We start from the raw sequence: 23639 nt of genomic DNA, 5'->3' as shown, positions 1-23639 counted from the left end.
ACAAGGCAACGTGAGTTGGGAAAATATTCCTTGCACATAAACAATCTGACTGGCAACAGGAGGTGTGATGAATTTCAGTGTTCGAGACAAAATAGAATTTTATCTTTTGGGGCACTCCTAATGCAAAGAAAAAATGAACTTTTCTGACTTTTTCGCTACATTTAGGGGGTCATTCCGACAGGCCGGCGGTGCCCCGCAGGGCATTCTGACCGCGGCGGTACGGCCGCGGTCAGATGCGGAAAACTGGCGGTCTCCCGCCGGTTTTCCGCTGCCCATGTGAATCCTCCATGGCGGCGGAGCGCGCTCCGCCGCCATGGGGATTCTGACACCCCCTACCGCCATCCTGTTCCTGGCGGGTCTCCCGCCAGGAACAGGATGGCGGTAGGGGGTGCCGCGGGGCCCCTGGGGGCCCCTGCAGTGCCCATGCCAATGGCATGGGCACTGCAGGGGCCCCCGTAAGAGGGCCCCACTTTGTATTTCAGTGTCTGCAATGCAGACACTGAAATACGCGACGGGTGCCACTGCACCCGTCGCACCTTCCCACTCCGCCGGCTCAATTCTGAGCCGGCGTCCTCGTGGGAAGGATGATTTGCCCTGGGCTGGCGGGCGGCCTTTTGGCGGTCACCCGCCAGCCCAGGGCAAATCCCAAAATACCCTCAGCGGTCTTTCGACCGCGGAGCGGTATTTTGGTGGGGGAACTCAGGCGGGCGGCCTCCGCCACCCGCCAGGGTGAGAATCACCCCCTTAATGTTTTATCTGGCGTATGATGCTACAGACAGCTGGGTAAAGTTAGTGGGTAGAGTTAATGGGCCTGGTTCTATAATATATTTTCTTCCTAAAGTGTAACCCATGAGAGTTAAAAAAACATACTTTCCCTCTGCAAAACAGAAATCCGGATTCACCATTCAGATTTATTGTGTAGAAATCCACTTACTGCTGCTGAAATCACTGCTTTTGTGGGCAGGCATTTTAGCAGGAGTAAGTGAGGGCTATAGACAAATAAGTGATAGGACATGGAGCAGGACCTACAGATATAAGGAAAATACAATACAAACATAATGATTTACAGATTAACAATGTCTTCGTATACATGCATGAATTGCTGCTAATAGATTGGGAGGTGCCAGGTTGGCTAGTCAGGAGTGGAGTGGAATTTTGTGGATCACTACAAAAATTTTCCAATATTTCTCCACACTCCAAACTATGTGGGATCTCTCATCAGATTCATCAAACAAACTCACTGAAATCTAGAGAAGTTTCAGGTTTCAAGGACAAACTCTTGGCAACTTTATGAAGGATGAAGAATGCATACTATTCCAACAGGTGCAGGTGCAAGTTTACCACTGTAAGTATTTTTGGCAACCTTATGAATGAACCCCACAATAAAGTGTCTATCCTGCCAAACATTTTGGGCCAAGGCCTTTTATAGAATGCAGAAAATCAACTAAGCTGGAAAGCAATATTACTTAAGGGGAATGGCTCCCCCAGCTAGTTTTTGACCAGAGTAGAGTAAGAGGGTCCTGAGGTGATGCCAGAGGCCCTATGCAACTCAGTCAAAATACTTTATTTTTGTAATTTATACTTTATAAACTGTTGCATTCAAAGATGATTATTCACACATATTTTGAAATAATTAGCACTGTAAATTAGACAAAACAATGAGGATACTTTTGAAAAACAAAATGAAAACTATACAGTTTCCACAGACTGGGAACACTTTAAAGATATAATACTAGATATGGAAAGGTATGGTTTCCAGGACTCCTCTATTTCAGAAACTTGTACTGGAATCCCCTGGGTAGATATCAACAGGCTAGGAGCCAATCATTTTTGGCAGTGTGCAATTGTCCAATTTACTATATATTGTAACAATCTATAAATAAGTAATTTGGCAATTTTGGCCCTTGTTGGAGCAGCTGAAATACACAAGTCCATGTAAGAAAGCTGGAAGTACACCGTTTAAAATCAAATATTCACTCTAACTTTCTGCTCATTCCTAGCTCATCCAGATAAGTATCTCTAGGTATGGGCAACAACCAGCAGAATGCTTCAATGGTATACCCTCTCATCCTTCACTTTGCTTATCTTTACTGGCACCACTGTGGATCAAAATTCATTATTGTAGCAGTTGGTACTGATATGTTCTTGTAGTCAGATGACTAATGCTTTTTAAATTTGTTTTCTAGATGAATTGCATATGAGTTAAGGGTTGGTAATTGGCGGTGTCATCTAGAATTAGAGAGGTCTTCATTAGGAGAAAAGGGATCTGTTCATTTGCAGGTTGTCTGAGAAAAGGCTTTGCCAGAGAGAGGTGTTGATTAGGCCTGGGCAAAGTATAAATTCCAGCAGCATAATTCACCTAAGTTCGGAAATTGTGTGTTATGCTTCTTTGGGGAAATTCCCACAACTCTGCCGTTATGTCATTTTGACTAATTGTGTGCCATTCTCTGTGATTACTAGGAGTGGGCAGAACTCATGTAATTACGAAAAATCTCCACAAGATTCAGCAGAGTTCCATAAAAGGGCAGAAAATTGGAAGCTCATAATGCAATTTAGTGCCAGTAGCGTGTGCAGCGCTGAAAAATCAGCAAGAACTGCACCATGCATTGCGCAAGAGCGCACAGCCAATTGATTTGATTTTGCTGCCAGCTGACTAGAAAATCTACACTTGAGCAGCAGCAAAGCTACTGGAGCAGCAGCCCTCTGACTGCAACCTCTTGCAACTGCCCGTGTTAGAAATTCATTCTAGGGGACGCCAAGTCTCACTTGCGCTCGAAAGCTCACATTTTCAGGAGCCTCGTGGAAAAAAAATGGTGTGCCAACATTTTGAACCTTGAACAGTACATGGGGCCCATTGTAAACAATGGTGTGTCCCCTTTTAATGTCTGCTCTGAACAAGCATTGCGCCACTTTGTAAATATGGTACAGGGAAAAGAAATGATACTAAGGCAGCAGTAAAGTGGTGCTAGGCCTTCTTAATTCTGGGCCCAAGTGTAAGAGTTCCAAGCCCTCCCTTTCAGCCTCTGCCATGCACAATGTTTTCTTCAATAATTGACTGCTTATGTTTCATTGATATTTTTATTCATGTTATAAAGGTTTTCATGAGTGCTGTAATATCAGGGGTAATTAGCAGTGCATGGCAAAGGCACAAATTATAGTTAGCTTAGGGCACGAGTTATAGTTATTTGAAATAACTATAACTGATGAATTTCTCTGTTTTTTTGCAGGTAAATTCAGAACCAAACTATAAAGTCCCGTTAACCTTACGTTTTTAAAGTGATTTTCTGTGTGTTTTAAAATTCAATTTCCTAACTATATTGTCCCTGTAACCTTTGTGTTTTTCAGTGAATTTCTATGTTTTTTTAACATAAAGTAATTTATATTATTGTACATTAATCCAACCACCAGTAGGGCTGGTCGCAGAACTTGCCCTGCTGTCAGGCCCTGCACCCAACCACCTATAACCATCCAGCCCCACAGTGGGGGTTGGCCGCAGGACCTATCTCTCTGAGTGTGAGTAAATGTGTGAGAGGGATGTGACAGTATCTGTCTGGGTGTGAGAGTGGGTGTGAGAGGGTCTCTGTGGGTCTGTGAGTGGGTGTTTGAGTCTCTGAGTGAGTCTGTGAATGAGAGCCTGAGTCTCTTAGTAGGTCTGTGAGTGTGTGCATGAATCTCTGAGTGAGTCTGTGAGTGGGTGCGTAAGTGTTTAGTGGGTCTGTGAATGGGTGCATGAGTGTCTTATTAAGTCTCTTAGGGGGTCATTCTAACCCTGGCGGTCCGCGACCGCCAGGGCTAAAATGACAGAAGCACCGCCAACAGGCTGGCGGTGCTTCCCTGCCCATTCTGACCGCGGCGGTAAAGCCGTGGTCAGAAAAGGGGATCCGGCGGTTTCCCGCCGGAATTCCCCTGTCTGTGCTGAATCTCCATGGCGGCGCAATTCCGACCCCCTTCCCGCCACCCTGTTTCTGGCGGTTTTTACCGCCAGGAACAGGATAGCGGGAACGGGTGTCGTGGGGCCCCTGGGGGCCCCTGTAGTGCCCATGCCAAGGGCAGTGCAGGGGCCCCCTAACAGGGCCCCAGCATGATTTTCACTGTCTGCTTAGCAGACAGTGAAAATCGCTACGGGTGCAACTGCACCCGTGCACCCCTGCAACACCGCCGGCTCCATTCGGAGCCGGCTTCTGGGTTGCAGGGCCTTTCCCGCTGGGCCGGCGGGCGCTCCCTTGGCGGGCGCCCGCCGGCCCAGCGGGAAAGCCAGAATGGCCTCCGCGGTCTTTTGACCGCGGAGCGGCCAAGTGGCGGTTCCCGCTTGGCGGGCGGCGGCAATGTAGGAATGACCCCCTTAGTGTGTACGTGAGTCCCTGAGTGTGTCTGTGAGTGAGTTCATGCATTTCAGAGTGGGTTTGTGAGTGCATGAGTCTCTGAGTGGGTCTGTCAGTGGGTGTGTGAACCTGAATGGGTCTCTGAGTGGGTGCCTGAATGTCTGAGAGGGTCTGTGAGTGGGTCTATGAATGTCTAAGTGGATCTGTGAGTGGGTGCATGAGTGTCTAAGTGGGTCTATGAGTGGGTGCGTAAGTGTCTGAGTGGGTCTCTGAGTGGGTGCATGAGCCTCTGATTGGGTCTGTGAGTGGGTGCATGTTTCTGAGTGCTTGTCTGAGTGCTTCTGAGTGGGTGTGTGATTGTTTGTGTGGGTGTGCCCGTAGCTGTGTGAGTGAGTCGGCCACAACAGAACCTCACCTGCCCTTTTATCCAGCAAGAGTCCACAGCTTTGAAAAAAATATCTGCCTAAGTGGGGCTCTTTCTGTCGCCTTGGTAAATGTCCAGTATGCATTCTATGCTACAGCTGTGTAATGTAGCACAAGGAAATGTCACCAGAGAACTTGTGCGGTTTTGGCAACATGATTGTTCCTCTTGCGTCTTTCTCTAGAATTCCGTGATAACATGAATCCTCCTATAGTGAGGCCAATGAGTCTACAAAAATGTAAATCTCTACTGTTGAAAAATGGCCCTCTCTGTAGGATCACCCCAAACCTTTTACCTTCCTCCTCTTTTTCTGACCTCATTATTGTTGGCTTTAGGACTCTGATACTTTACTACTGCTAACCAGTGCTAAAGTGCATATGAACATTGGCTCATACCCAAGTCGCATATTTAATTTACTCTTAAGTCCCTAGGAAAGTGCACTACATGTGCCCAGGGCCTGTAAATTAAATGCAACTAGTGGGCCTGCAGCACTGATTGTGCCTCTCACATGTCACCCCTTAACGATGCCTCAGGTCTGCAATTGCAAGGTCTGTGTGTGCAGTTTCACTGCCACTTTGACTTGGTATTTAAAACTACTTGCCAAGTCTTAAAATCTAATTTTTCTACATATAAGTCACTCCTGAGGTAGGCCCTTGGTAACCCATAGGGCAGGGTGCTATGTAAGTAAAAGGCAGGACATGTCCATATGTTTTGATACATGTCCTAGTAGTAAAAAACTCACAAATGTATGTCTCACTATTGTGAGGCCTGCGTCTTAATAGGCCAGCATAAGAACAGCCCTTATGTACTTTTAAGTGGTAGAATCCGATCTGAAAGGAAATGCCCTGTCATTTTTAGTATCGCCACAATGGTAATAGAAAATCCTCCTTACTGGTGAAGCTGGATTTAGTATTAATATTTTAGAAATGCCACTTTTAGAAAGAGGGCATTTCTCTGCACTTACTGCCATATGTGTCTTACAGCTTGTTTCCAATGCACGTCTTGTCTTTGCTGGTTGACAGCTCCCCTTGTGCATTTCACCCAGGCAGCCATAAACACAGGTCACTCAGTCACATCTCCATTCATCTGCATACTGAATGGGTCTCCCTTGACAGGAAGGGTGGAGGGGTTCTCACTTACCCCCACCTGACATGCTTGTTAATATCAGGAAACCTGGTCCTACTAGCTGATTGTCCTTTGACCAGTGATTCATCAGCCTCCAACATTTAGTCAGTAATCCCCAAGGTGGAAAGTGGGCTAGGGCAGATGGGTAGGATCAGGGAAAACCCAATAGGGTTATGATCACTGAAACTGTTCTCTAACCCCCCACCCTGTGTGTGCAAAAGACACCAGGTTCCTAGAAATAAAAACATAATCAAATATGGTGCTTCAAACCCATCTGAGAAAAGTAGGGGGCTGGTTCAGGGGGCCCGCAATTTTTATCACACTAGAAAGTCTTGCGTTACACTGGGCCTTATGCAACTTCAAACCCCTCTGGTCAGTTGATGCACAATAATTGGGCAGGTCATGCAGCAAGAAAGGATTACTATCAGTGGTGGTGGTACCCTATTCAATGTTAGAATCCTTTCTGAGTATAACATTGAAATCATTGTGGAGGTTAGAAGGTCTAGCATTCATGATTGACAACACCTTGAACAGTGGCCCTATCTGACAGCCCACAAATCACACACTGAATTATAAAAACTGATTAAGAAGAAACTAAACTTGCATTGAAGCACAGCACACAGAGCCTGGATCCTGCTGTAGCCTGTATCCATTAGGACTTTTTTAAAGGAGGCATTGAAGTTCGTATTAACATAGCCAAACCTCATTGTGGTCTCTGTCCCAAAGAAGCTGCAACAGGTATGGTAAAGCTCTCAAATCCACCCCATATTATCTCCTCAAGAGCCCAGGTTTCCTTCAGCATAACAGTATCAAAATGTGAAACAAAATCAAATCACTTTGGAGAATGCTGCTTGTCCCTGACTCCCACCACAATCTAACTGACCATCTTAACAGGTAAACCTTGTACTCAGGCACAATTACCAATTAGAGGACAAACTGCTTACGTGTGGACAAACTCTATAAGTATAGTCAGGGACTCTCGGCTTCTGTCAATGTTAGCCAAATCTGACAAGGGAGAAAATCTGGTTGAGGTGGGGACAATAGATCTGACTAGGGCATATACCCTAGGTGGTGAGATCCCACACCCGCTCTGCTCCTAGGGTATAAATGTTTATAGAAACAGCCTAAGGGAACAGTATTAATGTCAGCACCCTGCAAGTGCCACCTGGCACTGAAATAAATTAGGCGGCAGGACTCTGTATTATTGCAATTGATCACAAAACAATCACCTCTCAAATGTTTGCTGATAGGTCAAATCCATTCAACCCTCCTCACAAACAAGATGTCATTATATTTGTTGATGTTAAAATCAGAATTACAATTCAGCCAATGACTTACAGTGTTTTTAAGCAGGTGAAAGGATTCCTTCCTGGATATATTTAAGTATGAAACACCAGTCAGAATGGCAACATAGTGGCAACAATCGGGGAGAGGATTCAAGCAAGACTGGTTGGGAAGAGGCTGGACCTAGGTTTCCATGCCCTGGGCCGGTAAACCCTTAGAGACCATACGCCTCCCCCACAGCAGGCCACTACCACCCTCCAAGGCTACTAAGCCCTCATCAGTTTGAAAAGAGGAGGGCTGTACATTGGTGGCAATTAGATCTCTAAAGGATGGATGTGATGCTCGGGTAGAATTTGGGGCCATCCGCCTTTCTATACTGAAAAAGGCTGGTTGGGAAGGAATCGGGTGAGCTGTTGAAGTTGCATGGAGTTTGAATAACTGCAAAGCAGCATCTTCCAGGCTGCATAGCCTATCAACCAATGGAGTAACACATGCAATCACAATAGATTTACATTTCTCAAGTACACAGTCCCAGTCGATATTAAGGGCTTCACTAAATACACCATTTATAGGTGATGAAGAAAAGCTGGCCTGTCAAGAGGTGGGTTCACTGTTCCTCTTGGTGTTCCATTGAGCTCAACATCAAGGGCCCACAATCACTTGCATTAGTGGGACCAGAGTCATTAAGGAGGCTGAATAAGGGTGAAGGGACCACATATGTTTTGCATATCGGGCAAACCGGGCGGTGGACAACTTCTACTAAAAAAGTCCTCACTTCTCCCATGTAGATGGTGACCCAGTTAAGACATTAAGGAATGGCTAGTACCGTGACCGGTATCTAAAGATTACCCCAACTGCATGAGCCAGGAAGCAGTCAAGTGCAGTGCCTGCCAATAAAAAAGGAATGCATTAGCTCTGCCCCCCAGTAACTTGTGCTTATTCATATTACTTCAGATTGGGCCAGAGAGAGAATTACCCCTTCTCATAAACTCAAAAAACGTCAAGGGTCCAGAGTACAGTGTAACAACAGTTGAGGACTTGCCAAAACATTGGGGTTGGATTCAGGGACCAAGAGGGGTGGCCTAGCCCAGCCTCTTCCATTCGTTGGAGGTTGAGGGCTGGCCCAGTCTTGGCCAGGTCTTCGCCAGTGCGCACCCTCTGTGTGTCCCTTTCTGCAGTATCACAGCAGTGCTTATAGTGCAAAGTCAGAGAGACTTTTGGCCCTGGGCTGAGCTTGGCAATGTGTGGTGGCTGGGGGATGTAGTCCCACCTAGCAGCGAGTTCTCTCCCAAAGTGCATCCTATTCTATGGCCTCACAGTAGCGCTCCATAGTACAAAGTCAGAGAGCCCTTTGATCCTGGGCTGTTCTTGCCAATGCAGGGCCAGTGGGGGATCTAGTCCCACCCAATTTCTCTCCCAAAGCATGGAATTTGTATAGCACTAAATGAGGAATATCATCTGTAAAACACCATTGCAGTGTCAGTTTGTATATTCATTTTCTTCCCCAACATGCCCTCCCATCCTGCGCCCCCCTTCACAACCTTCAACATAGAAATGGGAAGAAGGATTGTAGATATTATCTTGAAAATCACAGACCTACAGATCATGTATGTACGCCCTGTTGCCTTTGTCCCCAAAACGTAGTTACCATTATGTCTTTCTGATTGCCATGATCCCATTATCAATAAGTACATTGCTTTAAAGACAGTAGGTGTGCAGGGTAGGAGATCATAGGAATACCTGTGCAATAAGAACTTAAATAGCAGAGCCTTCATGCAACCAGTGCAGGTTCAATTATGTTCCATTTTGAGACCAAGGTGGTTTTTGCTTCCTCCCTAGCAATTCCAACATTAATTAGCTGGTGTCGTAGAACAGGAGTTTTATGATATTGAACAGGAGAGGGAAAATCCAACAAGATAAAAGAAATGTCTAAAGGAATGGTGAACCTCATCATTGTTTTCACAGCAGCTAAGATCACTATCCGGTATGGTTTAATATGTCAGTAGTCACAGTATGTGTATTTAAAGTATTGGATACGTTTGAATCCCCTCCAACATATCTCACTAGTATGAGGGTAGAATTTCTCCAAACTATAGTGGGCTTTCTGGCAGGGGATGTTATTTGAATTTCAGGTGATATCCTTTCACAGCAATTTCCAACATTCCTCCTCCAGCTCTCCCTTTACGGTGTCACTCCAGCACACCTGGTGGGTTTGCCCATCGCGCCAGGGCCATTGGTAGCCCCTCCGGCATTAGCACTGCAGCCTGGCCCCCTTAGGCCCCAATGTAATTCAGGCCGGCCCCCACTTGTCCTCTTCTCAGCCTGAGAAGTCCTCTGCTTCCTCCGCTTCCTCCTCGCCCCCACTCCTCACCTCTCAATGTCCAGGAGGAGGCTGCCGAGTCATACCGCTTAGTGCGCTCCGCCAGGGGTTCCCAGTGCAAGGCAGAGCGGGGGGTCCTCCGTGCGATCCCTCGCCAGTGGTTGTGTGTTGTCCCGACCAGCCGAGGCGTGGTGCCTCCTCCAAAGGACCCTTCCCAGGGGCGCAAGGCCAGTCCAATGCCCAGGGCGACCCCCACAGCCAGTAAAATCACCTCTTGTGGCCTCGAGCGCAGCCGCCATCTTAGGGTCAGGCGGGCCGAACGATCCTTTCCTCAAGATCAGCCCACAGGAGGCACCAGTTCAGTCGTACCGGTGAGGGTCGCCCCTCCACACCGATGGGACAGCTGCACTTGCTCCTGGTTCTACAAATAATTTAACAAACTAGCCCAATTGAGCAAGAACTTTGATAAGCAGCTCTCAACCATTTACTTTTAACACAGATACACTACAGCTGAATTCTCCTTTCTATTGTATATTTCACATATGTAGACATTTGTAGGTCAATTCTGTTTAATCACGGCTTACCTTCTATTTCTTAGATAACTGAACAAATAGTAGTTTAGCTAATGATGTTCTAGCAGGTTTACCATTCCTCTGTCTTACACTACTGAATTAGAACCAGATGGCTACTTTCCAGTACATGGACATTATCAAGAACAATTCATAATGCAGAATTTTATTGTGTAAATGTTGTCAGGCAGCTACATTAGTACCACCTGAATATTTCTGCCACCACTCAATGTGCCGAGACATCAATAGCTTCCATAAAACCTTCATGGCTGTGTGACGTTGTCTTGTTGTTTCCTGTCTTCCACATACCAGAAGAATAAATAAACTGATTGATACTAAGCACAGGATGGGTGGAAACAGATTCCTCATGAAATATGAATGGGCCATCAAATGATACCACCTCTACTCTATCACTGCTCTGTAAGGTGGCCCTGCTTGACAAAACACAACTGATACTTGGCACCACCCATTCACCCTTATTCAGCTGACCGTTAGGAATCATGCCATGGGGGCAGGTTAGGAATGAAGCCTAGCAATAATATATTCAGCAGTTGCTAATACTATTGACTAGTCATGTATTTTGGGAAAGACTATTCAGACATCTACCGACTGAGCAATGAGGTGTCTAAAAGCTAAATTAACGAACATTCAGACAGTGTCTTCATATGTTGTTAAGTTGAAAAAGGGATCTCAATTTCCTGCAAGGCAAAGTTACCCCAGAATTACTAGCATGGTAGAAAGGCTAACTATAATGGTGACAAAGATAAGACCCATCTCAGGAGGAACTGGCAGCGGTCAACACAGCTAGTTGGGGGGAGAACAGCAGACACTCCCTCCAAAGTGGTTGGTCCTTTAATAATTTGTGTGCAACATTGCAGGATATTCCTGAGTACATCAGCATTCATTGTATAGCTTCATAGGAACTCACTTCTGCACATAGGTGTTTATTTCTACCAATCTGCTACAGATTTCTTTTAGCTGCCACCTGGACTCTGTGTGCTTCTGTGGGAGGTGTTTAATGACACACATTCTTCTTATAGATCTCGTCTAACAAAGCTAGGTATCCTCACAACATTCTCCACATGTTGTGTAGGTAGGAATCCCTGGCATAGGCAGTATAGTAGTCTAAAAGGGTCCCAGTTATTGAATTTCTAAATGTTTCAGGATACAGATCTTCATTATTTTCAGTCAAGCTCATAACGGAATGTAAACAAAACAGAAATAAGGCAGTAATATCATCCTATGGTCGATTTACAGTACATAGACTTTTCCATCGTAAGGCATGACTTTTTTCAAGTAAGTAAGTAAAAGCTTTATTGTTTGATTAATTAAAATCATTACAATAGAATTAAATTTGTTACAATAGAATTACAATTGTTACACTATAAGGCATGACTTACTCTTTGATATGTACGAGAAGGTTATACTTTAGAGCCTGTCAGAAGCCTGGTATCTTCCCAAAATTGGGAAGGTGCCCGTGCTCTTCAAAATAGGGATGTGGCTTTTATGTTTTGCAGAAAAAAACAACCAGTTTTACAGATTTGTCAATTTAAAAACAAATGCAGATTAAACTAGTACACTGTGGGGTGAATAGCATTGCTGTGACAATGCTGGATAGAGGGGATCTTTACATATGATTGGTTGGGAACTTTACACTTGATTTTTCGGTTAACACTGTCTGTCTAGTTCTAACTGTCCTCCTAAGTAAGGAATACGTCACTCCAACTTACAGAAAAACCTTTATGGATGGGATCTTTCTTATACTGCTCTTAAAACATTTTAGCAGCTTCTACGCATTGTTTATAACAACTATTACTAAACAAAATGGCGGTTCTCAATGTTTCCAACCTCGGACGGGTAATAGACGAGACTGGCTCTCTCAGATGTTAAAACTTAACTTTCTGAACCATATTTCCCGCTATCATGCTTTGCAAACCACCCAACTAAATGCTAGCTTGACACGAGCACAACCGGCAGCCATTAAAATTCTGTAATGTGAGTGAGCCCAGGCTGCTCACACTTTGAATAGTGAAGCTCAGTTAAAATTAGCAATTTACCTGCCACCACAGGAGATTTCCTGTCGTCTAAAAGTTGAACTGCAGTGCTGGCTGTCACCACATTGCTTTTATTTTCTGTTCCTGAAAGTAATGAGAAAGGGGCATTTATTTAATTTAAAAAATGAAATCAATTTTCATGTTTTACATTTTATCATGTTGTCAGGAGCAAACATACACATTTTACAAGAACACAATTACAAATCGTGGCATGTCAGTTTGGAGAGAGAGGCCTGGAAATTTGGCATTTCACTCGAACTGTAGGCAAACAAGCATCCTTAAATTGTTACTATATGTTTTAATGCGGTCATACTTTATTACTTAGGCTCTGCTTAGTTTGTGTTTGAACTTATTTCCTGTTTTATGTACTTAGAAAACAATTATTACTTCATATATGATGCCTTTAAATCATAGCCATAGTCAAAAAATGTGCTGAATTACTAACAAAAACCATTATCAAAACTTTACAGAATCAAAATGAAGATAAATTAGACACACAAAAAATAGACAAACAATCAAAGAAAACGAAAACTAAGTACTTGTTGCTGTTTATGTTGTTTACACAATGTCCATACATTTAACAATCTTACATACAATCTGTTGGACAACACAGTTCAAGCTAAAAGTAACAGCAACTTTGCTGGTTCCAGTTCTGAACGCCACACCTATAGGCAGTAACCCATACCTTTGTCCTACAATCTAAATGAGTTCAGGAACAGGGCAAAGGTTTTAATGTGCATAGATTTTGATATATAAGTATGGCAAGAATATCCCAAAAAGATTGACAGTGTCATCAAGTGAATCTAACAGCAATTTATCTCAATTATTTTCCTCAATGATCCTTTCCGAGAATTTCTGAAAATATGACATAATTTCGGATAGGGGACTTTTACGCATATGATTTGCTTATTTAAAAAAATTCCAGTCTCTTCTAAGCTTGGTTGGTGGATGAAGAATGCAAAAACACTTCTGTACGTTTTACGCTTGTAACTTTGTGAATGGGACCAGCTTAATGACCGTGCATTTGTATAATTGACAGATTCATAGAGATGCATGTTTCTCACAACTAAGGCTAAATTAAATCGGGGAAAATCAAATAGGCATATGTGAAGTGTAAATAATTGTTTTCTTTTCTAAAAAACATGTATAAATTATTTCAGAACTTTCCAAATGATCACAAATGTTGTTTGCATAAACAAATGATGTGTAGTAATAAATAGACCAAAGCAATATAGCTCTGATCAAAAATAGCAGATCGCTCTCATACCGCAGAATGTAAACATGCGTCTTCCCCGTTTTCAGCCCCCAAAAAATGTGGTATGGGAAATTGTGACCCAACTGGCTGCATAAAGACTGATGGGGACATTACGACCTCAGCGGTCTTTTCAAAGGATCGCCGAGGCCGCAGGAGAAAGAATACCGTCATTGCCGGCGGTATTTCTGTCTCCCTATTATGACATTTCCGCTGGGCCAACGGACGGTAACAGTGTTACCGTCTGCTGGTCCAGCGGAAATGTCACATCAACATTGCAGCCGGCTCGTAATAGAGCCGGCGGCAATGCTGATGTGCAGCGGGTGCAGTAGCACCCGTCGCGCATTTCACTGCCCGAAATACGGGCAGTGAAATGAGCGACGGGGCTATGCATGGGGGCCCCTGCACTGCCCATGCCAAGTGCATGGGCAGTGCAGGGGCCCCCAAGGGCACCCCAAGTCCCCTTACCGCCGGCCTTTCCATGGCGGTGTGTACCGCCATCGACAGGCCGGCGGTCGGGGACTCATAATCCCCAGGGCAGCGGTGCTTGCACCGCTGCCCTGGGGATTATGACCGCCAGGCGGAATCCTGGCGGGAAAATGGAGGGGCCGGCGGTATGGCCGTGGCAATTCCGCCACGGTCATAATTGCTGGCGGAACACCGCCTGCCTGTTGGCGGTGTTACCGCCTACATACCGCCGGCCGCCAGGCTCGTAATGACTCCCTGAATGTCTTAAAGACCAAAACACACCACTACTTCAGCACCGTATTAGTTGGAATGCACTCAGACATAAGATGGTCTTCTGCTTGTTTTACATACACCCACACCCCTTTATAGAATTACCTGATTACGTTTAATAGATTACTTATAAAGTCCCCAAATGAAAGCTTTGCCAATAAAATTCCTCAGTCCACACCATCGAAGGCTGCTCTCTAATCAGTAAAACACAAACACAAAGGAGCCCTAAATGTGTGCCGCGTTTGGCATATTAAAACTAAAGCAGCGCCAACATTATCCAGTGAGCTACACTGGTCCATGAAGCCAGTTTGTTAAAATGGTAAGTGTCTCCCCATTTTTCTAGGTTGAACTATAATTATTATGAACCTGATTCACAAAGGTAGCTTACACCTTTTAGTAAGTTTAAACTTTTCATGAAGTTTCTACTGTAGGTTTTAACAAACTCCGAGCATAAACTCCTTCTTGTAGTAAATCTGTCCCTTTTCCCAACCACTCAATCCTGTCACACCCACATTCACTATTAAAAATATAGGTAAGTGTTCAGATACTCTGCAGTCAAGGCAGAAATTCTGCACACAACAGTATAGGTAATGTGGAGGCTAAAACTCCACACATTGGGGCATATTTACAAAGTAATGATGCAGCCCGACACCGCAAGCCATCTTGCAGCGTTGAGCTGTGAAATTTGGAAAGTGCAAAAGTGCACCATATTTACAGCAATACAATGCATCCCTGTACTTTTCAGAGAGCTGATGCACAATTGGCAGCCTAGTGCCAATGCATGGACCCTTGCACCATGAGTTGATTGTTTAAATAAAGGTATTTCTTCCCGTTGTGTCACTGTTACGGCACCGCTGGGGTGGCGTAAGAATCTGATGGATTCAAAGCCTTGTAAATCTGGGAATGCATTAGATTCCATGGGTGTTGCATGGGAAACCCACAACAATACTGATGGAATGTCTCTTCCACGCAGAATAATGCGTAAAAAAGGGCCATATTTACAAGGCCATGTAAAGCCACACAAGGTGGGTTAGCGTGGCCTTGTAAATATGGGCCACCAGAGTGTAAAAAAAAAAGTGATGCTCTGGTCACACTAGGTTTTTGTAAATATGCCCCATAGTTTATGAATTGCTATTTGTAGTACGTTGCTAAGTGCAGGTTGTTAATCAGGTCGTATGGGCCTGATGCACAAAAGTTACTTACACTTTTGAGTAAGTTTACATTTCTGAGCAACTTTGCTCCTCTCATTCACAAACTATGACTGTAAGGTACTACTAAAATTCAGTAGTAAGTCCAGCATTACACATGGCCAGCCACTGGTTCTGCAACACCCCTCCATAGAGAATAATATAGGTAGTGAATTAAAATAAAATTCTATTGGAAATAGCGCTAAATTAAAATATTTGTTTAAATTCTTAAAACTCTGAATAAGTTAACATTAATGTTTACATTTGTATAAATAGTACATTTTTGTTGATAAATTATAAAATATTTATTAGCCTATTTTGAATAAAGTAGACAGGTTTTATTTAGAACAATGTGTAAAGTATTTATGCAGTTCTCAAACAGTACTAAAATTACAACAAAACACAAGAAAAATCACAAAACAATTTACAAAAAATTGAGAATATTATAATAAATAAAATACTACAACAATGGCAAAAATAGAATAAGTAGAACCAGAGTTGTGAATTTTTAAACTTTGAATTTAAAAATAGTGGTGAAAAGCATTACGTCTCAATCGCTTTCACCTTGTTGCTCTTGACTGGTACAAGGCTTCGTTTTAAGGCTAACAACAATGGAGCATGGATCAGACACAAGGACAAGGTTCATTCTGGTCATAAAGTTTCCAGCACACTAAAGGGGTCATTACAAGTTTGGCAGTTTCATGACCACCAAACCTGTAGTGCAAGGTCAGACTACCGCAATCCTAGCAGTTTGACCCCCAGATAACGACCCTGGTGGTCGGACCACCAGGGGATCACTGCCAGCCAGGTTGGCGGCAGTCAAAGTCGTGGTCAGGCACCGAGTTTAGCATTGCCATGCTGATCACAACTTCACTTTCCGCTATCCTTTTCATGGCGGGGACCCAGCCATGTACAGGCTGGAGGAAAGTCAGTGATGGGGGCCACATGGGGGCCCCTGCACTCCAGCACCCTGGAAATGCACATTGTCTGCTACTTCAGACAGTGCACATTTTGAGGGGGCTGGGGACACCATCTGTGCAACAGCATTGGCCTCAGCTCCCTGAGAAGCCAAGGCCAATGTCGCCACATGGTTTCCACTGGCCTGATTGGTAGAAACCTCCTGATTTGGAGACTTCCGATGGTCAGCCTAGTGGAAACCTTGTAATAGGGCTGGGGGGAAGAACTCCAGCTCCACGGCGGTCTCCTCCCCACGGGTCTGGCTGTCCGATGGTCTGACCATCAAACTCATAATGAGGCCCTAAGATTCTTTTATGGAACAAAGAGCCTTCAGCTAGACAAGGCTGCACGCTGTGGTTGGTGTTGGCTCGATGACCACACGCACAAGGCCTTGGCAAAATCATCAAGAAAGGTAGAAAGCTCTGAATGGGAAAAGTTTAGATTTCCAAAACAGCCCTTGACGTTGATCAGATGAGGATGGTGGAATGGTCCGGTTAACCTTCAAAATTCTGAAACTTTTCTGGAGCTCAGGTTTTCTCAGGGGGACAAGACTGAAGGCTGTGGTGGAAGAAGGTCTGATGCCGTTGAATGCCAGTCAGTGGCAGTCCAGCTGGCACAGGTTTGCTGCTGCAGAGAAGAAAATAGGTGGAGCTGTGGCACACTTATTTGCAGTGGTGATGCATGCTCCGTAGATTGGTGTGGCAGGTTGTCTGTTTTCAGGGCAAGAAGCTGGCAAAATGTTCAGAGACATTTAGCCAGATACTTTGTCACCAGCCAACGGTTAAGGACCGTGGGAACAGCATTTCAGGGTTGAGACCCAAACCAGTAAAGGCCAACAACAGGGTTCAAGGCAGGTCCAGTTAGTACTGATCAGTTGAGAATGTAGTAGAATGCCATTTGAGGCTTGTTGTGTCCCTGTAGCTCAATGAGGAGGTAAGCCTTATTACACTTAAAGTCCACTTCTTCGTCCTGGTACAAGACGGAAAGCAGGTCCATTCTTCAGGGATCTTCTCGGATCAAGATCACAGGTGCAGTCCTCTTCTGTTCATTCTCAGCTCCAGAAATGATCTGAGGAAGTTACTATAGTGCCACATTAATGCCTGGCACCAGTCTGTGAGTAAGTCAACTCTTGGTCAGTCCCTAACCAATGGTGTAAAAGCTCATATGGGTACAACTTCTGTAGCACTTACTGTGTGCCTTGCTATCCAAAACCAACATGTCACAACTTTCCCAAACCCTGTTCCTTGGTCACTCAAAACCAGTTCTGGATGCAGAGCCTCTCCCACAGGGCAGGGTCCCTAACTGACTAAGTGGACAAAGCAATAGAGTACGTCCAAGTGTTAGTTGTAGCTGCCTGTCACATGGTAGGATTTTCTACAGTTAATTAATTTCTAAGGCACAGCTAAGATGGTCAGGCTGCCAGAGAAACAGAACTTCTCCCCACACCCAAGGCCACTCTCTCAGCCCTAGGAACAAATTCACACTTCAGCAAATGAACTTATCAGCTCCTGGTGACAGGTGGAATCACAAACAAATTATCTTCTAGAGGTTTTTGGCAGGTAACAGGCTACTTTCTAAAAGTACCTTTTCTAACATATCTAATACAAATCCAATTTTACCAACAAATTGATTGTGTAAGAAATATTTCAAAAAGTCTCAGAATGAACACTATAGCTGCTTCCTAGGTGGAGTTAGCAATATTAAATGTAATATTGTGTTCCACTGCTTTCCTATGTAAAAGCCAACCCTGCTACAGTGAAAATAGCCTTTGGGACTTTTCAATGTAAGTACGTTTAAAATTGAACTTTGGCATGTCCTACATTTAAATACCATGCACTGGGCAAGAGGCCTACATAAGAGGCTTGTAGTAATATTTAAAAAGACATATTAGGCCTTTCAAAGGGGGTTATTTTGATTGCTCAAATCTACAGTTAGAACATACACAGCTGTGCTACACATTGTAGGCCTGAAGTCATGTATGCCCTGCCACAGCTGGTGGTGCAATGAGTGTGTCGGACCACTGGTGACATCTCCCTTACAGGTGCTGAATACAATACGGTTTTCGTATACCAGGGATTAATAGGTAAGCTAAACATGAAAATTTACAGTGTGTCAATTTTATCATGTTGAAAGAAGAAGCACAGGCACGTTACCATTGACTACCAGGGATAAATTGTACAGAGTTCTATAGTCAGCACAAAGAGTAAAGGCAAAAATCTGGCCAAAACCACACAAAAGATGAGCATTTCCAACAGCCATCTTCAGCCAAGTATGTGCAAATAATTGTTTTTTAGGTAATGTTTTCACATTATTAGTGAGTGTGGCTTTTACCCTACAGTAAGACTTTAATAACAGGAATTGCTTTCAAAGATCACTAAACTATTTTCAGTTCAGACCACCTTCTGTATCACTCACTATATTAAAAGGCTTAGTTAGTGGCATTGATATCAATATCAATAGTGGAGGATTAAAAGGTGTAATCCCTTACTGTCTGCATACAGGCACGATGTGCAGTGACATAGGGTATCTTATATGTTCAGATGTTTGTGTGAAATTCACGTAAATTACTTTCTTGCACAAATTTTCATTAACATCACGTTAAATGCAAATCTGCCATTTGTGCTACATTTAAACTCAAAATGTGCCCTTTGCATCAATATTTGACACAGTGATGCAGATAGTTCTAAATAAAAAGTGCAAAATACAAAGGAACCATAAACAACAGCTGCTCGCTTCTGTTGCATTCGCGGAGGTGCATTCGTGGTCAATTTTCACTGCACGTGGGGCATGACTACATGAAGTAATGCAATTGTTTATTTTGAGAAATTTCACAAGTGTACCATGATATTCCAGAAATTATGCAAATTACACTGGTGTAATTTAAGTGCTGTTGCTGCACAGCTGGGGCAAGAAGCTCTTGGTTGGCTGCACAGGAACACATGCTCATATGTATGTTAGTACACGTATGCAGGCTGAGCGAATGAGGCTACCATACAGCTCAGCCTATTATCTGTACACAGGCTGCTTGTTGCAGAAAGGACCCTCCAAAGATAGGTGTTGATCTGGTATAGGCATTATAATGAGAATGGACATTTATAGTGTAAGTTTCTAGGGCTTAACTGAGATTAAGCTTGTGCTCTACCGGATTTAACATTATGGGCAAAATTTGCCCCGAAGTAAAGTTTTGTAATAGGCATAGAGACTAGCGTGTATTCTGAGTGCAGATTCAATATTATCTTTTTCATATCTGAAACCCTACTGACACTTGAGGATTTCTCATATTTCTGTGACCCAGCTCCTAATTAGATTCCTGCTTTTTTCCGCTGCTGGTACAAGTTAATTCCCCCGATGCACAGCTGGGGGATCCAAGGACTCCCACAGAACAGGGCCATCTGCCAGTGCTTGGTCTTGTTCCTGGTAAAGGAAAAGGTTGGGAAGAAATGTCCATGTGATCATTACTTTTTTCACTCACGAGGACGTGGAAGGCTCATCCCAAGTAGGACACAGGGTAGAAAGCCAGACATCTGGAGCTAATCTCTGGGGGTGCAACAGATCACTTCAGATCACGATTTTTAAATGCCTCAAAATGATGTGCAGGAGAGTTAGGACAGGGGTGGATTGATGAAGTGAATGAATGAATGGATGTTTATTAAATGATTACTTTAAACTATTACAAATAAAATTAAGGAATCAAAGCTCCATTTAATTAGAAAACCGAACAATCAGGATTTGTTAAAATAGTGGACAGATTAAAATCTAAAATAATAAAACAATTAGCCAATACGGTTATCCTTTCTTAAAGATAATTCTGTTCATTTGTAAAATATGAAAATAAAATGTTTCAAAACAAATGATAGAGTTTATACTCTATTCTTGTATGTTCAAAATTAATCAAATGATTGAACTGACATAAGATAATTCATTAAAGCGATGGCAGTTAAGCCCTTTACTGTTATGCACTGGTCTAGTTACTGCTGATATGCATGAAATGCAAGGGAATGGATCTATAGTGCGGGCACAGCACCCTGCAGTTTGTCCTTTAACAATGACCATGTCAGATGCATAAATTGACCAGACTTTGCCATGTCTGACACAGTTTCCAGTGCAAATAAGAGCTTTTGAGCCTCTGAAACAGTTTGTACGCCGTGTTGTAAAGAAATTGGCCTCAGGAATTTACAACAGGCACCGTATACTACTGAGCAACAGTATAGCAAATGGGCCAGTGATTCCTTTTTATAGTCACACAACCTGCAAAGTTCAAGGTTCCTGAATGATTTCCATTCCCTGTTCAGATTTCTTATTTGGAGAGGCACCAATCTTGCCCACACTTTAAGTTTTAGGCTGCATTTTCCCAAAGGTTGTTTTAAATGCTGGCGGTTTGGCTTAGTTGGGTAAGATGGTATTAAAGGAGCTTGAACTGCCAATTCCTGGAGCGTCTTTATATCAGTTTCTTGTGAGCAGAGGTGAAGTTGCCTTTTTATAGCAGCGTTAAAGGCTGAAAAATTGCTAGGGCTATAGGCACAATGCATGCAGTGCGCCACTTTGTAAACATGGTGTGCTGTTTTTGGCCATCTAATGCCACATTAGCGTAAAAAAGGTGACACTAATGTGTTGTTAGATGGTGCTAGGGGCTCTTTAATATGCCCCTTAGTTTTTGGGGTCGGTGTTGTCACCTTATTGAAGATCGGCTGGAGTAAATAGCCTCTTAAGGAATCGGGGACGTCTTTGTGTGATTTACATTCTGCATATAATTGCAACAGAACTGACACCCAGAACTTCATGTCTTCTCTGAAGAGCGAGCCAGGCAGACCATATGGGCCAGGGGCCCCTTCCTTCTGTATGCACTTCAGGACCTTAGTTATTGCTTCGTTGTCCATTTCTGTCCTGTCCACCTTCATTTGTACAGGACCTTAGCCCACGCTCTTTCCATGTTGAAGGGAGGTTTTCAGTTGTTTTGGATGTGAAATATCTAGGAAATCTACCAAATTTTTCTCCGGGACTAAGTTGCCCCTGTTGATCTTCCCAGGGCATATAGTAGAGACATATTGCCAGAATTGCTGGTGCTTGTTCCCTGCAAATAAATTCAAAGAGTTTTAACCACTCAACATCATACCTTTTTCTTTTATTTTCCCATATTAGATGCTTGTGCTTCCTTGCTGCCTTTGCTAACTCCAACCTCAAGGTCGATGTTCTCAGGTTGGTATTTGCCCTTGCTATTACTCTTAATTTCTGGGTGCTTTTTGTACCCTTAATAGGGTCTGTGCTGACTATTTCCTTGCAGAAGAGCACGCAATTCCAGTACAACAAGTTGCCAGCAGTTGATGACGTCTATGTTTTGTGGTAGAAGTGACTGACCCTCCAATTGGCATTACCATCCCTGAATTCTAATTGTGGATAATGATGTGCATTTTATCCTGCAAGGGAGTTGGTGTTGTTCTTCACCTTTCGAGTTGCCTGGTTTGGGTACTTGTTTGCAATTTACTCCTGATAGGTTAATTTGCACCATCAGGGCTGCATAATCGCTTTTACCCAGAAAGTGAGCTTGGAATTCAGAAACAGCCCCACTCAGGCTTGGAATTAAGAATATATTGTCAATGGTAGTTTGCTTGTTGAAGGTGTGAGCATGACTATTCAATGAGTTGGACGTCTTTGCTGCCCTCTGGATCGATTGCAACCAGTGTGTTCGTAAAAATACATTGAATCTTCGAGTTGTTTCACAAGACCCTTGTTATTTACGTGAACCTCCCCTGGTTTATTCCTGCTAGTATCATTTCAGAGTTGGTGTTGATTGCTTTTTTGAGTGCTTGATGTATATTGATACTCCTCCTGATGGCCTCCCAAAAAGGTTGACTTTTTTTGCTAGCTGAAAATATTCCACATATCTAGGTAACAAAGTTGGTATGAATGACCATGTCCCTTGAAGACAGATGACATCTGCATCACTCAGGAAGGAGAATGCAGCCTTACTGTTCAGGATCTTGGTGATGTCTGCCACATCACAGGGCACTATTTTGGTTATTTCTATCTGCTGTTTCGTGCACTCCTTCTCCATGTACATGACATTAGGGATGCCTCCGCTTCTCTTGGGCTCAGATGGAGGAGATCCAGCCCCAGTTATGTGTTTCCTTTAGATGGTCGAGGGATTGGCCCTGCAGTATAATTAACCTTTAGTCTCCTTCCGGTGCATATGGCTGGAACGGGATATAGAGATTTGTGTGGCTGGGGTTGCTTGTCTTGCTCATTGTGCCACTCAGAATCCCTTTCTTGATGTTATACTTTTGGTGGCGGACTAGCTGATATTTTGGACCTTTCTTAATATTGTCTTTTTGGTGACTGTCAGGGTGACTTTTTAGAGCATAGAGGTATTATTTCCTTTCCTGTGTTTAGACCTTTATTCCTCAGCTTGTAAACTGTCCCTTTCTTGTGTCATCTTTTCTGGCAGACCTGCGTTGCACCATGATTCTTTACCCATGCTCAGGTCCTGCTGATCACATTGTACACTTATTTTATCTTTATTCTTGATAGAAGTCAGTGTGGCAATATATTGTACTAGCTTGAGAACATTAGACCAGTTAAGAACGTTTGCCAGGCCCTTAGAAGTACACTGGGGGGTTCAATATTGTTTTGCACGCGTCACCCCCACTTTCGACACTTCAGCTTATCCCTCTACATGCCTGTTGTCTTTGTCATGTGGCCTTATCAGGTGTGAGACCTGATAGTTTCAAGGGGAAAAGTTGTATCAGCTCTGACTTGTTAAAATTCCCTTGAGGACATGCAGGGCTGGTGCATGCTGGCTCTACATATATAGCCCCCTCGAAGGGATTTATGGACTGTCCAACATTTGTCATGCCACTTGTTCCTGTTGGAAGGCTCCTGTTGTTTCCTTTTGAACCTGTTGACCTCGTAGTTTCCTCATGATTGATTACTACGTAGGGGCTGGACTTCCTTATGTTCAAGGTAATCCTCTGTGCTTCATGTAGTGTTGCAGGCTGTCTGTTAAATGTTGCTGATTGGTCCAAGTTAATAGGGAGTCTACATGGTTGTGGGGCTTCCTGCTTGTGGTTATTCCTAGGGTCTCCTTGTGCATGTGCTGATGCCTGTCGAGGCACGTTATCCATGCCTGGTGAGTTTGTACTTGTTGTTACTTTATTACTGTTGCAGCTCAGCTGTTGGACAACCTGGGCATAAGTTACTTTGTCTGTATTCACAAGATGTGCATCGTGCTGCTTCTGGGAGCCCACCTCTCGCCTTCCTTTTGCTAGAAATATTGGATAAAGAGGCATAACCGGGGAGGGGAAGGTTATCTGTTGTGTTTTCTTCTCTGCTTGATCTTTACAGGATTTTAGTGTGCCTAGTAGTACCTGCTGTGTTTAAAAAAAACTTTTGGTGCTTCTTTAGGCCTTTGTTTCC

The 23639-nt window shown here is 43.7% G+C and overlaps 1 protein-coding gene across 2 annotated transcripts in view; it reads right to left on the bottom strand.

The window, feature by feature from the left end:
* Positions 1–23639, bottom strand: part of CACNA2D3 (calcium voltage-gated channel auxiliary subunit alpha2delta 3) — a 2455990-nt gene that overhangs the window by 531750 nt on the left and 1900601 nt on the right. For both annotated transcript variants that reach the window (XM_069206447.1, XM_069206449.1), the window contains exon 27: positions 12099–12179. In XM_069206447.1, the coding sequence (XP_069062548.1) occupies positions 12099–12179 (81 nt within the window). The remainder of the gene's footprint in view (positions 1–12098; positions 12180–23639) is intronic.

The sequence above is a fragment of the Pleurodeles waltl genome, chromosome 9 (genome assembly GCF_031143425.1).
Source record: "Pleurodeles waltl isolate 20211129_DDA chromosome 9, aPleWal1.hap1.20221129, whole genome shotgun sequence".
Classification (NCBI taxonomy): Eukaryota; Metazoa; Chordata; class Amphibia; order Caudata; family Salamandridae; genus Pleurodeles; species Pleurodeles waltl.
Note: the sequence above shows the minus strand (reverse complement) of the source record. Positions and strands in the feature narration are given on the sequence as shown.